Genomic DNA, 13,916 nt, shown 5'->3' on the forward strand with positions numbered 1-13,916 from the left:
CAGAACAAGAGAGGTGGATTCTTAAAGAGTAAAAAATATGTTTATTACTGATATGTGCCTTTTCCATGACGCCAAACGCATGATATTACCAAGAGCCTTAAGTAACAGATGAAGACATAGCCATTACACTTTTGGTGACAGTAAGGTTATAACATAGGCTCTGCACTAAGGGGTTAAAATGAATAATTATTTTAATTATTCAACAGAATTGTAGATACATATTGTAAGCATATTCTTAAATCATGTCAAGAACACTTAAATTCCTTCAAGTCCTCCCCTCCCATCACCATCGTTTTTTTTGTCTGACGGTGGTGACAAAAACTACTCTATTATGCATTTGTTCACATTTTGTTTTCCTTACCTCTTCTCAAAAAGTATATATTAATTAAGCGGGCTTGCGGAGCAAGGACCTTGCAGAGCAAGGCCCGATTATAGTAATCTCTAAGTCCTGTTTCTTTATTATTATCGTTCTTGTGCAGGGGCAGTAAAAATAGAAAATGGATCTCCTCCTAGGCCTTTCGAGATAGAGACACCGTTCAAACACTAAAACGACCGGCTCGGCTTGGAGATCGCGTATAGTTATAGGCTTTTCCGTGTCTCTTGTCGTTTTCCCCATTTTCTGCGATTTTGTGAAAGCTTGGGTCCCCATTGAAAACAATGGTGGAACCTTCATGAACCAAGGTTCCGCCACTCTAGAGCAGTGTTTCCCAACCAGGGGTACATGTACCACTAGGGGTACGCGAGCACACTGCAGGGGGTAGGCTACTTGAGAAAAATAAATGTTAACAAATATATGGAGCTTAGATACATTGGGATGGAGAAAGCGATATATAACTTGACTTAGGGGGTACTCATGGCACAACGAAAAGGCTTGGGGGTACACAAGACAAAAAAGGTTGGGAAACACTGCTCTAGAGATTAGAGTGTAGGAGGCTTTTTCGGTCATAAAACATCAACACTTTCACCTAGAAGTTTAGTTGACGCGTTGTTAGCGAGCTCTATGGGATGTCTCCAAATTGTCAAAGTTTCATCTCCCAACTCCTAATACTTTCTAAATGGCAGGTTTGTAAAAAAAAAACAGGCCTGGGTCTATGGAGGTTCCCAGTCTTTCCAAAAGTGCATTTTTCAAGAGATCAGCGCATGTCCCACACGGAGGTCCATTTGTGCCTGAACCATTTAACCTATAAACTTCATTCAAAGACTGTTAGAGAGATCACATGCATGACTCTGATCTGTGAAAAGGACACGTGCCAACTCCTTTTAGTTTTTTTACAACGACCGTGTAAAGACAAAACACTGGGTCTGATTCTGTTCCCTGCTAAGACCACAATACTAACTGTCATTCAGTCAATCAGAACAGGTGCTGTCAATAAAGGGGTTCCATTTCAACTGTCACTGTCTCAAGATTCTATTCTTAACGAGCAGGTGCGAGCAACCATTCTAGAAGTCTATTGTTCAGCTCTTCAATGCAATGTGATATACCGGTAGTCTTGCTGGACTGTGTATGACAGCTAGCTGCTTGGCTTAATGGGAATGCATGCTGCTGGATTAGAGATATGGAGGTTGAGGGTTCAAACCCCACCCGAAGCCATGTTGATTTTCAAAATTATATCATATGCAGTGTTCCTTGGCCAACTTAAAATGCCATGTATGTCATTTATTATCAATGGCAAATGTGCTGGATTAGAGATATGGAGGTTGAGAGTTCGAATCCTGCTTGAAGCGATGCTGATTTTCAAAATTATATCATATGCAGTGTTCCTTAGCCAAGTTAAAATACCATGTATGTCATTTAGTATGAATGGCAAATGTGCTGAATTACAGATATGGAGGTTGGGGGTTCGAACCCCAGTCGAAGCCATGTTGATTTTCAAAATTATATCATATGCAGTGTTCCTTGGCCGACTTAAAATGCCATGTATGTCATTTAGTATGAATGGCAAATGTGCTGAATTACAGATATGGAGGTTGGGGGTTCGAACCCCAGTCGAAGCCATGTTGATTTTCAAAATTATATCATATGCAGCGCTCCTTGGCCAACTTAAAATGCCATGTATGTCATTTAGCATCAATGGCAAATGTGCTGAATTACAGATATGGAGGTTGGGGGTTCGAACCCCAGTCGAAGCCATGTTGATTTTCAAAATGATATCATATGCAGTGTTCCTTAGCCAACTTCAAATATCATGTATTGTATGTCATTTAATATCAATGGCAAAGGGGCTGCATTACAGATATGGAGGTTGTGAGTTCGAATCCCGCTTGAAGCCATGTTGATTTTCAAAATTATATCATATGCAGTGTTCCTTAGCCAACTTAAAATACCATGTATGTCATTTAGTATATCCCCAAAACGCAGAGCTACAACACTTTCAAGATGGCTGAATCCAAGATGGCTGAATTGTTTGGCCCATAACTTCTGACTGGGTGGATGGATTTTTTCCAAGATTTCTTTTAGCTTTGTTTTCTCAATACTACTTTGTTTCATCTCTGCCCCAAAAGGCAAGCCCGCTTCCAATTCCAGCATTTTCTGTGAGAATGCAATCTAGTTAACATTAATCTAATATAATAATTTTATACAACAGTCATGGTGTTGACAGGTTATGGTTGAGACAGTATCCAAACCAATTAACAAATTCAAGAGAATATAGTAAACTTACAGGAGCTTCAGTAATGGTGAAGTATGCAGAGCTGAAGGTTTGAAAAGGGGTCCTCAGAAATGACAACGACCCTGTACATGCCTGAATTTATTATCTTTTTTAAAATATCTGACCGTGGGGACGAATATGAGGGACACATTTTGAGCAATCAGAAAATAATAGTAAATATCGTTTTAAACTCACTATTTGCAGTTCTGTAGAACTGCTTTAATATGTTCTTCCATGTAGTGGTGATATTATTCAATTCCATCAGTGATTTAGGCTACTTTTTATTTTAGTCAATTGAAATGATGATGTCTGTCCTTAGTAGGCCTACAGTAGGTTTTTACAAGGTGTGGGCAGGTTTACAGCAATGAAAAATAGTAAAATTGCACTTAAATCTTTCAAACAACTGTACATTTGTGTAACAGACTCATTGATCATTACCTGGATTTATTTTGTTCATGAAAATGTAATTGATTTTCAACAGAATCAGCACTTCTATAGCCAGGACATCTTTTGCCAAACTTTCAAGAATCAGTGATTAGTTAGTGCCACATTGTCAGAAAAAAAATTTCACTGCTGCTTATGGTGAGAAAGATTGAGTGTATGCAGTTCAGTAGCCCGAATATGAGACATATCCCGGTTATGATCATATTCGGGATATGGTGTTTATATGAGCACAGAGGGTTATTCCTTGTCTACATTCTTGGCCGTAGTAGAATTATCTTCAAATGTGTGTAGCCTGGATACTAGCAACAGCGTTCTATGGGAAGCCCCAGTATTCGGGATACAGTGTTTACATGGCTTAGTATCCCGACTTCTGTCGGAATACTCCACCTAGCATATCCCGATTTCTCAAAGGACTTATCCGGGATACTGAAGTCAGGAAAAGATGTTTATATATTCAAACGCAAATTCGGGACACTTAATATACTGGTCATATTTGGGATATTGAACTGCATACAAATGCACTCAATCTCCCACGGCACACCTCGCAGTAGCACTCTCTTCCTGCTCCTGAAACATTCTAAGGTCTTTTGTATGTTAATTGATGAGCTGTTGTGAACAGACCTACATACCAGATTAACTATATGTAGGCCTGTATATCAAGATTTTTTTTTATAAAGCAAATGTTTAATTTTACAATATTTTTCAGTGTCAAGTATAGATCCTTAAAGGTAAAGATCCTTAAATAAGCAATGATGAATATGGAAGACAAAAAACTACGTAGGCCTAAAGATAGAAATCTGTAAACAACCACATTTCCATTGACAAGAGCAGTGTGGAACAGCAGTATTTTGTTTGATAAGGTATAACAGCCGACAAGGTGCGCATTAAACCATTTCAATGCATGTGTAGCAACTAAGGACAAACAGCGTAAAACATTGCAGCCAGTTAAGCGTAAAAAGTAAGCTGCCCTGCTGCCTTAGGTTTCAAGTTAATCCTCGAGTCGGCTTAACTTGCAAACTTAAGGTAGCAGGGCAACTTACCTTTTTACGTTAAACTGGCTTGAACTGTTTTACAGTGAAGCAGTACTCTGTTCCGGAGGGTTATATAATTGGTGTTATTTGGTGAGGAACAGCCTCCCGTGGCACACCTTGCAGTAGGGTTTCCCATCCTGCTCCTGGAACACGCCCTGGCTGAGCTGCTTCAGGCAGAAGGCGCAGATAAAATGTTCAGGGTGGAACTTGTGGCCCATAGCCGTGATGCAGCGACCCGTGATTGGTGCCCCGCAGCCCCCACACAGGGTGCCCTGGCGACTGTGGAAGTGCAGGGAGCACAGCGGACGGCCATTCAGCTCATGGAAACTGCCCTCAGTGAAGGGCTTGAGACAATCCTGGAAGGAGAGACAGAGAGACACAGGGTGAAGTGTGTGTGTGTGTGTGAGTGGGGGGGGGTCTTGGACACAAGGAGAGACAAATAGTGAGAGATGGAAAGATAGAGAGACAGAGACACCGAGACAGAGAGACAGGTTGTGGAGTGCTGTGTCACAGTTACAATTAAATGGGAGTTTCCCATGGGCTTTATTCAAACTACAAACCGCACAAACAAAGCCGTCTGTGTAAGACTTAACCAACTGATAACTACAGTACTTGGCCAGTTCTATATGATTTGTACCAAAGTACTTACAGCACAAACAAAGCAGTCGGTGTGCCACACTCCGTTGGCAGCAGTCAGGTAGTTCTCCTTGACAGCCAGGTTGCAGCCAGAGCAGCGGGGGGCAAACAGCTGGTAGAAGTCATTACTGCAGTACGGTTTCCCCTCCCTCTCCATGAAGCCTGCAGGGCAGAACAACACATTATGGCAAGTCAGTCACACACACACGCACGCGCACACACATACACATACACTGTTCTGGCAACACACACACACAAACACACACACGCACACGCGCGCACACACGCCCGCACTCTCGCACACACACACGCACACGCACACACACACACACACACACACACACACACACACACACACACACACACACACACACACACACACACACACACACACACACACATACATACACACACACACACACACACACACACACACACACACACACACACACACACACACACACACACCAACAAATGAACAGTTGTGGTATCTTAGTGGACATACAGTGCACTATGCAACTGTCGGCGGAGTGCACAGACATTTAGCCTGAAGCACAACCTGAACTGTTGGCCACAACATAGTAATGTGTTCTATACTATAATATGACTGTATGATAATATGCATGTAATGTTTGGGAGCGGTACACTAAAGAATTAGTTCAAATTCTCAAAAGGTGACTAGGAGTGGTCCTAGGAGTGTATGGGGTCAGTGATGTTTCAGCAGTAGCATATGTCAGGGCGGCACAACAACAGCGAGTGGTGCCATTATTGTATGGGTATGTTTGTTTATTGTGGACTATCTAAGAACCATACTCATTTAAGCACATCAACCACCAATTACTTATGAATTCACAGGCATTAGATGCCATTGTGCCACCTGACGTCTGAGCCCCCCTCAAAAAAACGTCTCTTACCCATATACAGTAAGTATGGTATGCCTCAAATGCCGTATGGTCAGAGGTGTCAATCCCACATTCAAAAAGTTTAACTCCCTGCCACAAATCCACCGGCACTGATCAGTTAGTCGGTAAGGTCATCTGTGCTGAAGGGAAAATGTGACAGGGTGTTGACTTTCTGAACCTGAGATTGACACTTCCGGCAACATAAATACCAACTGCCCTCTCACTGAGTGCTGTGACCACAGCTCTGCAAATATCCCCACTTTCACCATCACCCCCAGCTGAGGTGACAGCCACAACACTCTAAAATAGCATGAATATCATATTTTGGCCTTGGGTTGCTGATGGACGTGTCCAGAGAAGAAGCAGATGAATTTGATGTTCTGAAATGAAGTTTTTTTTTAATTCTGCCTGACTGATTACTGTATATCTGCAAGCTTTCTGACTTGAATTTTAAAGAACCTCTCAAGGCTTGCAGATCCACCTGATTTTGTAGTATGTTTAACAAAACTGATCAAGATCACAAGTCTAGCTTTATAGAAACTAACAGGTATCATTTTGAAAAAAAAGAGGAATCATCACAAACACATGACTACCTATGACCTCACTGACCTCAGTCAAGTACATAGAAATACCACCAGGAAGTCACTATAGATAGCAACATTTTTAGAAAATATAGAAAATGGAATGTCCCTAAAAATACATGTAGGTGAATCCCTGCAACATGTTCTGAAATAGCTGAAACCAGACATCTTTCAAACATAATCAACAGATTCATTTGTTAAACCCTTACCACAGAGCCTCTGTTATAACCTCATTGTCGTCAAAATAGTAATGACCAAGTCTTTCTGCATTGTCATAGCAATGTTGTTATGATGTAATTGACTGTTTTCAGCAAAGAGGGTTGACGGGCCCATCTGCAGTAAGAGGCTACGATAATTGGCTGGAACAAACTATAACTGTAAGAGGGCTGAAAAAAGTGTCCCTTGAGACTGAAATATGGCAGTTCCTTAATGTGTGTAGGAGGTTTCTTTACCATCTGATCCAAACAGATCTCCACAGTGGCTACAGAAGAAGTGTTCTGGGTGCCAGGTCTTATCCATGGCTGTCAGGATGTTCTGAGTTAGAAAAAGCAAAAGCAAAAACATTTTTTGATCATCTTGCATTAAGTTTTCACCACAATCCTGTCTAGGTGATGAGGCTGAACACTGTGTAAAGCCTTCTCCAGCATACCAAAAAGAGGTTGAGGTCTGGAATCTGTGGTCAGTTTTTGACTTTGACTTTAACCCCTTAATGCGCGCCGTACCTCCAGTGGCACGCTGTAATAGTCATTGAAATGTAACTACCACAGCACTACAATACTATGACACAACACAGGCCCTTTAGTAATGCACCACGACTTGGTCATTACCATACTGGTAACAACAAATGTATAAAGCCGCGTCTTAAGGGGTTAAAATAGTATAATTTCATGTCGTGAATTGTGTCATGAAATATGACAAGTTTTGAAATGCATGTCAAAAATGTTTTTTAGTCTTCAATAAACAACTTATGAATGAATGAACAGCAACAGCCTAAACCGATCAAAAAAGTGGTATATTATTGTACATGTAAGAGATGAGGTAGCACAAAGGGCATTGTGGTGTATCACATGGTGCAACCTTACATGCAAGATGGGTCCTTTGCAGTACGCACACTTGGGGGAGTACAGCTCCTGGTAGTCTTTCTCACAGTAGGGCTTCCCGTCCCTCTCAAAGAAGCCCGTGGTCCCCAGCTCCTGATGGCAATGAGAGCACACAAAGTGCTCAGGATGCCAGACCTGCCCCAGCGCTGTGATCATCTAGACATATGGAAGAGGGAACATCAGTGCAGATGAGTAGAGGAACTGGAGTTAAGTAGCCTTGAGTTAGGCCATGCCGCGGCCTAACGGTAGGGCACTGGTTATTACGCTGGCGACCCGGGTTCGATTCCGGCTTGGGTCTTTTGCCGATTTTCCCCCCGTCTCTCTCTCCCCACTCACTTCCTGTCTTTGCTCCACTGTCCTGTCACAAATAAAGGCAAAAAGCCCTAATATATATGTATACAAAAAAGAAATGTTGGGTTAATCTTGAAATTTTAAATTTCACTGTCCCTGTTACATCAACTAACTTGGAAGAGAACAATTAGGGGCTAATGATAGAGCACTTTGGAATGCAGTGTATATTGCTGTGTTCCTGTTACATCACTAATGTTAACTACACCAGCAAGGAAGAAAATCAGAGGATTTTGATGAAGGAGAACAATGGCTTACAGCTTATTTTCCTATCTACAGCATTAGCTTAGGTATACAGCAAAAATAAAGTGTTAAACAATTTCAGGTTTTCATATATCTGATGCAATATCTTCATATCAGTTCAATTTGAATTCTCAAAGGGTATGCTATTATGACCTGAGTTGGTGTCATTTCCTATTTTGATATGAATTATTTCATTTTGGAGTGGGTGTGGCCCTATATGAAACCTCAACTTATCTTTGCTTTTTCACTACAACATTATACTAGTATTGCAGTGTTATGGTTAGTGTTTGCTATCAGTGCTGTAGTACTCAAGCTCAGTCTATGAACTTGGACTTGTCTTGGACTGGCTATTAGTAGGACTCAGACTTGTCTTGGACTCGGAAATTGGTCTTGCCAAATTAAGCTTTTGGACTCGCCTGGGTCTATATTTCTTTTGTTTAGAACACTGGCCTTCATAGATTCTAAAGTGAATCTTGAAATCCAATAATATACCTTCACATCCATGGCACATAGGTTACCTTCAAACATTCACATTATTGACATATTTCCTTTTCATTTACATTTACATATTTCATTTTCATTTTCATTTACTGACCGACATGTGACTCAGATTTTACTTGGAGGACTAATCTTTTTGGACTCAGTCTTGTCTAAGACTCGAACCTCTTTGGACCTGGACTTGTCTTGGACGTGCCTTGAACTTTATAAAGGTGGACTTGACTACAGCCCTGTTTGCTATACACACTGTAAGTACTGTACATACTGTACATGTAATATTAGATGCAGAGATGTATAGTAACGAAGTAAAAGTAACGAAGTACTGTACTTAAGTACTAAACTGCAGTATCTGTACTTTTTTGAGTAATATTTTTTTCCTCATACTTGTACTTTTACTGCACTACATTTTTCTGATGAAATTAATAGTTTTACTCCGATATATTTTTCATGTGCTGCTTTCGTAACTCGTTACTCGTTTCTATGCCCGAGCGCTAGATGGCTCTGTCATCACCAGATATGATGGAACGTGTTCATGGTCAGTGGGCGATGCAATGGTAGGGAAATAAAAGCAGATCACATTCTCGCGCATGTCTTTTGGCGCGGTCAGTGACGCTTAGTTGGCATTGACACTGGCATGTTGGCAAGATGGATGAGGTAGACGAGGTATCGCCATCAACATCAACGACACCAATCACCTCATATTGCCGCGAGGAGGACAAGCTGTTTTAATAACAAACCATAATGGTATTTGCACTTCATAAGAGACTTATTGTACAGAGCTCTAATAAACCAAATGGTATTCAAACTTTTGACTGACTTTTTTCCCCCCATTTTTTTAATGCAGTACTTTTACTTCTACTTCTACTTTTTACTCAAGTAGCAAAACTTGCAATACTTTTACTTGCTTTACTTAAGTACAGCACATTTTGAATACTTTTGTCCTTCTACTTGAGTAAGGAAAGGTTACTTTTGACTTTTACTCAAGTCATTTAACAAGATGATACTGGTACTTCTACTTCACTACTTTTCTCCAGTACTTTATACATCTCTGATTAGATGTATGTAGATACTGCTCACTCTGAAGGTAACCATGAAATTATCTGTGATTTGTTTGCACAGCGAGCCATATCAAAGGAACTCTAGAAAGTACAGTTTCCTCCTGCATGTGCCGATTGAGGGATCAAATTGTCAACCCTGGGTTCAGGAAGCAAAAACCCTGCCACAAAGCATCCGAGCATCTCTGAATCAGCATGAACACTCAAGACACCTCTGTGAGGGATGACCATGGCAGCCTTTACCTTTCCCACAATGCACTTGCCACAGGAAGCGCAGTGGCCCTTGGCGGTGGTGCGGACACCCATCCTCTCCATGTCCGAGCTGAGGCCGCCCAGAAGGTCATCGATCGCATCCTTCTTCTTTGGCTTTGGTGACGATGATGATGAAGTGTCCAGAGCTGCCCCTTCCTCACTCCTCTCCTTCACACTCCTCCTTTCTTTCTTCTGGACCAGAGGTGGTGGAGCTGAGGCAGGGGCTGAGGCAGGGGCTGATGCCGGGGCTGATGCAGGAGCTGATGCAGACCCTGTCTCTGGAACCTGTCAGAAAAGAAATAAAGCCAGCCAAAAGATGTTAAGTGATCTTCTATCTATTTTGATCTTTTTTGTCGATTGCCCTGTCAAATTTGTCCAAATCTGGGATGACAAAACTGTAATGCCCTCTGCTGATGAAATGCTTGAACTACCATAGAAATATTGAGGGGAACAGAGTTGGGCATTGTGCAAATAGAAGGTTTTGAATATAAGAGTCTGAATATAAGAATTGACCAGACTGGAAAACCTTTATTGCGGCCCTGCTTACCAGTAGAGCTAGGCCAATCGGCAGTATTAATTACTGTACTAACAGTCGTAGAGATACTCTATTGATCCCAAAGGCGTCAAGCAGTGTATTCACATGACACGTATCCACACACATCCACGTATCACATATTTACACCTATAGTACATGCATGCTTACATCCACTTGGTCATCAAAGTAGGCAAGGAGACAGATGAAGGTAAAGTATCAGCAAGGCAGGGTGAGGGGCAGCTCTTACCTCCAGGTCGAAGCCCAGCAGTTCCTTCATAATGGAGTCCAGCTCGCGGGTGGCTGTGGCTGGACTCATGGGCTCACTGGCCCTCGTTGGTGGTTTGCTAATGCAGGGTGTGAGAGGGATAGTTAGCGTTATAAATCGATTCATCACTCATTGCTCATCATTACTCCTCCTTAGAATTTTCGTCTGTGATGCAACTTCATCTACCTGTAAACATTGTTGGTAGGTGGCTGTCCTGTTCTTGTGAGAGCTGGTGCTGGGATCTGTGATAAAACAACAATAAAATGAGTCCAGTTTATCGTTTAATATAATTTAAAGAAATTTTGTTAGGCCTATATGATTGATGAAACAACACTTACCCCGTATCCACTATAAGTTGCATCTCTGTTGTTCTCTGGTGCAGAGGTGGCACTTTGGTTGGGGGTGTTAGCCAACTCCTCAAGGAGGAGATCTTTTTATAGAAAGGACGAAAGTAGAATGACATTTCTTTGTCAGGTTATCACTGATATTAATCAAAGTGACAACCTGAGTAAAAGCGTTATTAACATTGTAACCAGTGGTTTAGTCTACGTAGAACGCAGGTATACGGAGTATACACTTCTAAATTTTAGGGGCTTCAGTATACCCACTTAAAATTGATTGATCCATTATTTAGAATATTACATTACATTACATTACATTGCATTGCATTTGGCAGACGCTTTATAACCAAAGCGACTTTCAAAAGAGGACATAATCAAGCCACATCACAAGCAAATACAAAGTGCACAGGTGCAGTTGCAGAGAGGGGTTAGGTTTTTTTTTAAGAGTAAATAACGAGTACACACACACAAACACACACACAGAAACTAAACTAAAATAAACATCATGTCAAGAGTCTGCCCTGGGGCAAGGCCAGCTCAAGCATTAGTCAAGTAGATTCACTCGAAAGAGGAAGGTCTTTAGTTGTTTCTTGAAGGCTGCAAGATATGTGCTTAGTCTTGCTGCCTCTGGGAGACCGTTCCACCACTTGGGTACCACAACGGAGAACAATCTTGACTGGGAGTACCTAGAGCAACTGGATGGCAGAGCCAGACGGCTTGTGTTGGATGAGCGCAGTTCTCTTCCAGTAACATAAGGCGTTAGTAGGTCCTTCAGATAAGCTGGGGCCGTTCCTGTGATGGTTTTCTAGGCAAGGGTCAAAACCATCACAGGAACGGCCCCAGTTTATCTGAAGGACCTACTACTACCCACTTCAAAAAATGCTCGAATATACAGTATACCCACTTCAAAAAAGTAGACTACACCGCTGATTGTAACACTTCAGAGTGAGTGTCAAAACCTGTTAACACTAAAAAAAATGAATAAGCAACCAATAACACCAATAATACAATTTGGGTGTTACACAAGTGATGATAACATCCATATCTCAATTATATATGTTAGATATCTTTTTCAAAAACCTTTAATGAAAATAGACAGTTTGTTGCATTTGTTTACCTCCACATCATACAGAGTAATGGGTCTGCTATGTCTCTGCAATCTATTAATTTTACTTAAACATAGCAATACATAAAAAGTACAGGCATATAGGCAAATTGAGTAGGCCTATATTTGTGGGTGAAAAGGTGAGTGTTGCTGTGTGTTGCTAGCAACCACCGCTTCCTCAGGAAGTGAGTCAGTTGTTCAACCGACAGAAGCGAAAAACTGAAATGTGGATGACAAACAGGCCATTTCCAAGATTCCATTTTTTTCGGAGTCGCCTACTCAAACAGTTCATAGACACTGATTTTGAGTAATACTTTAGGACACCCATCTGTGATTGAAAGACAGGAAAATTACTTAAAAGGTTTTGGAAACGGCAAACTCCCATATATTCTGCAAAAATGAAGCCAAAAGCTTAAGGCCTGTTTTTGGCCTGATAGTACAGTAGCCTACTCGACATTTCTTATAATAATTAACCACCAATGCAAAGCTCCCTCTCATTGTTACAGCACAGAAGCAAAGTTGGTCATTACTATTAGTGAGATGTGGATGAGATGGCCTACTATGCTGCCCTACAAAGGCAAATTGCAGTAACTACGGCTACGCCAACATCGAAGATGAGAAAAATAACTTCAAAGCCTCTGTGTTACGTTGTTTGATATTGTAGTTACATCAAATTTGACATAGCAGTAATACAGGACACATCTGGACCATGAGGTTTTATCACGAGATAAAGGAGGTGTAATGAGGCTAATCTCAATTTGGCCAATGTCAAAATATGTAGTTACTTCACTTTGCCTTTGTAGGGCCTATGCTACACAGTACATTTTGCAGTGTTAATTCAACACTATGAGAGTCCAATTTAACATCCAGAGTGTTGATTCTAGTCTGAATGAACACAATAGAATTAACTGTTTTTGTCAGATTCAACATCAGAGTTCCATGAGCATCTGGGCATTGATCCCATAAACAGTTTGTTTTGTTGTTTTTCATGGTATTTCACCAACCACAGTAATAATAATACTAACTCGCTTCATTAAAAAATAAGATGCCAAAATAAAACTGATACATGTTCCCTCTCGCCTATGCTACAGAAGACATTAGACTACTGCTGGTAATTTTCATTTCAGACACATTTTTGTGTGGTAGAAATGTAACAGTTCTTCACATTTCCCACCCTCCATTTTTCACAAAGTTTGAAAAATGAGAAAAAGATCATTCCAGACAACAAAGACAGCCATCAATCACAAACCACACAGGCTGATTAATGGTCCTTGAAGTTTGTCAACTCACCTTTTTTTAAGCCTCCCATATTCACTATGTTTACACACGTGAAGTTTAGGTGTTGTACAAAAAGACTACCGTATAAAATACACATTGATACACACTCACCCAGCTCGTCCATGTCCACAGAATTCTTGAGGATTGATGAGGTACCGTACGTTGCCTGTGACAGGAGATGTGTGAAGCTGTTTGTCACAAGTGTCTGCACTTTGCAGCGGTGTAAGGATGGTGCGATGTCATTTGCTAAGACAGAGGTCACATGACAGATCTAGATCTCATAACATCTCAGTGCTGGCTTCCTGTCAGAGCAGCCTGACGCCTTTGCATCACTCCTCATATCATCTGCTATGACTTTAGTTCCTCTTTCTCAGTTTTGTGTAGGTCCCGGCCTGGAGATCCCCGTGGAGATGTACTCAGTCCATCACTACTGAGGGGAAAGACTCATGCTGCGGGACCTACTAGATACATGGCATACATGTAGTCAAATATGCCCTAATCTAATACTCAATACACATACAGTCAACACAATGTACTGTATGTGTGTGTGTGTGTGCTATAGTGCTATAGTGTAGTAGTATAGTGTCCTATAGCAGTGGTTTTCAAAGTGGTGGCTGGGGAGCCCTGGGGGCCACAAGGGGATGCTATAGCAGG

General features: G+C 41.3%; 1 protein-coding gene across 1 annotated transcript; it reads right to left on the minus strand.

The window, feature by feature from the left end:
- Window positions 1-2,228: 2,228 nt before the first annotated feature.
- On the minus strand, window positions 2,229-13,456 carry lpxn (leupaxin). The gene is made up of 9 exons (XM_063200925.1): window positions 13,374-13,456; window positions 10,877-10,968; window positions 10,725-10,780; window positions 10,521-10,617; window positions 9,730-10,023; window positions 7,325-7,498; window positions 6,695-6,776; window positions 4,773-4,921; window positions 2,229-4,479 (listed from the first exon to the last, which is right to left on the minus strand). Exons 1-9 carry the CDS (start codon window positions 13,384-13,386, stop codon window positions 4,207-4,209), a joined length of 1,230 nt encoding a protein of 409 aa, XP_063056995.1. The 5' UTR covers window positions 13,387-13,456; the 3' UTR covers window positions 2,229-4,206.
- Window positions 13,457-13,916: the final 460 nt, after the last annotated feature.

Source organism: Engraulis encrasicolus, chromosome 6 (genome assembly GCF_034702125.1).
Source record: "Engraulis encrasicolus isolate BLACKSEA-1 chromosome 6, IST_EnEncr_1.0, whole genome shotgun sequence".
Lineage (NCBI taxonomy): Eukaryota > Metazoa > Chordata > Actinopteri > Clupeiformes > Engraulidae > Engraulis > Engraulis encrasicolus.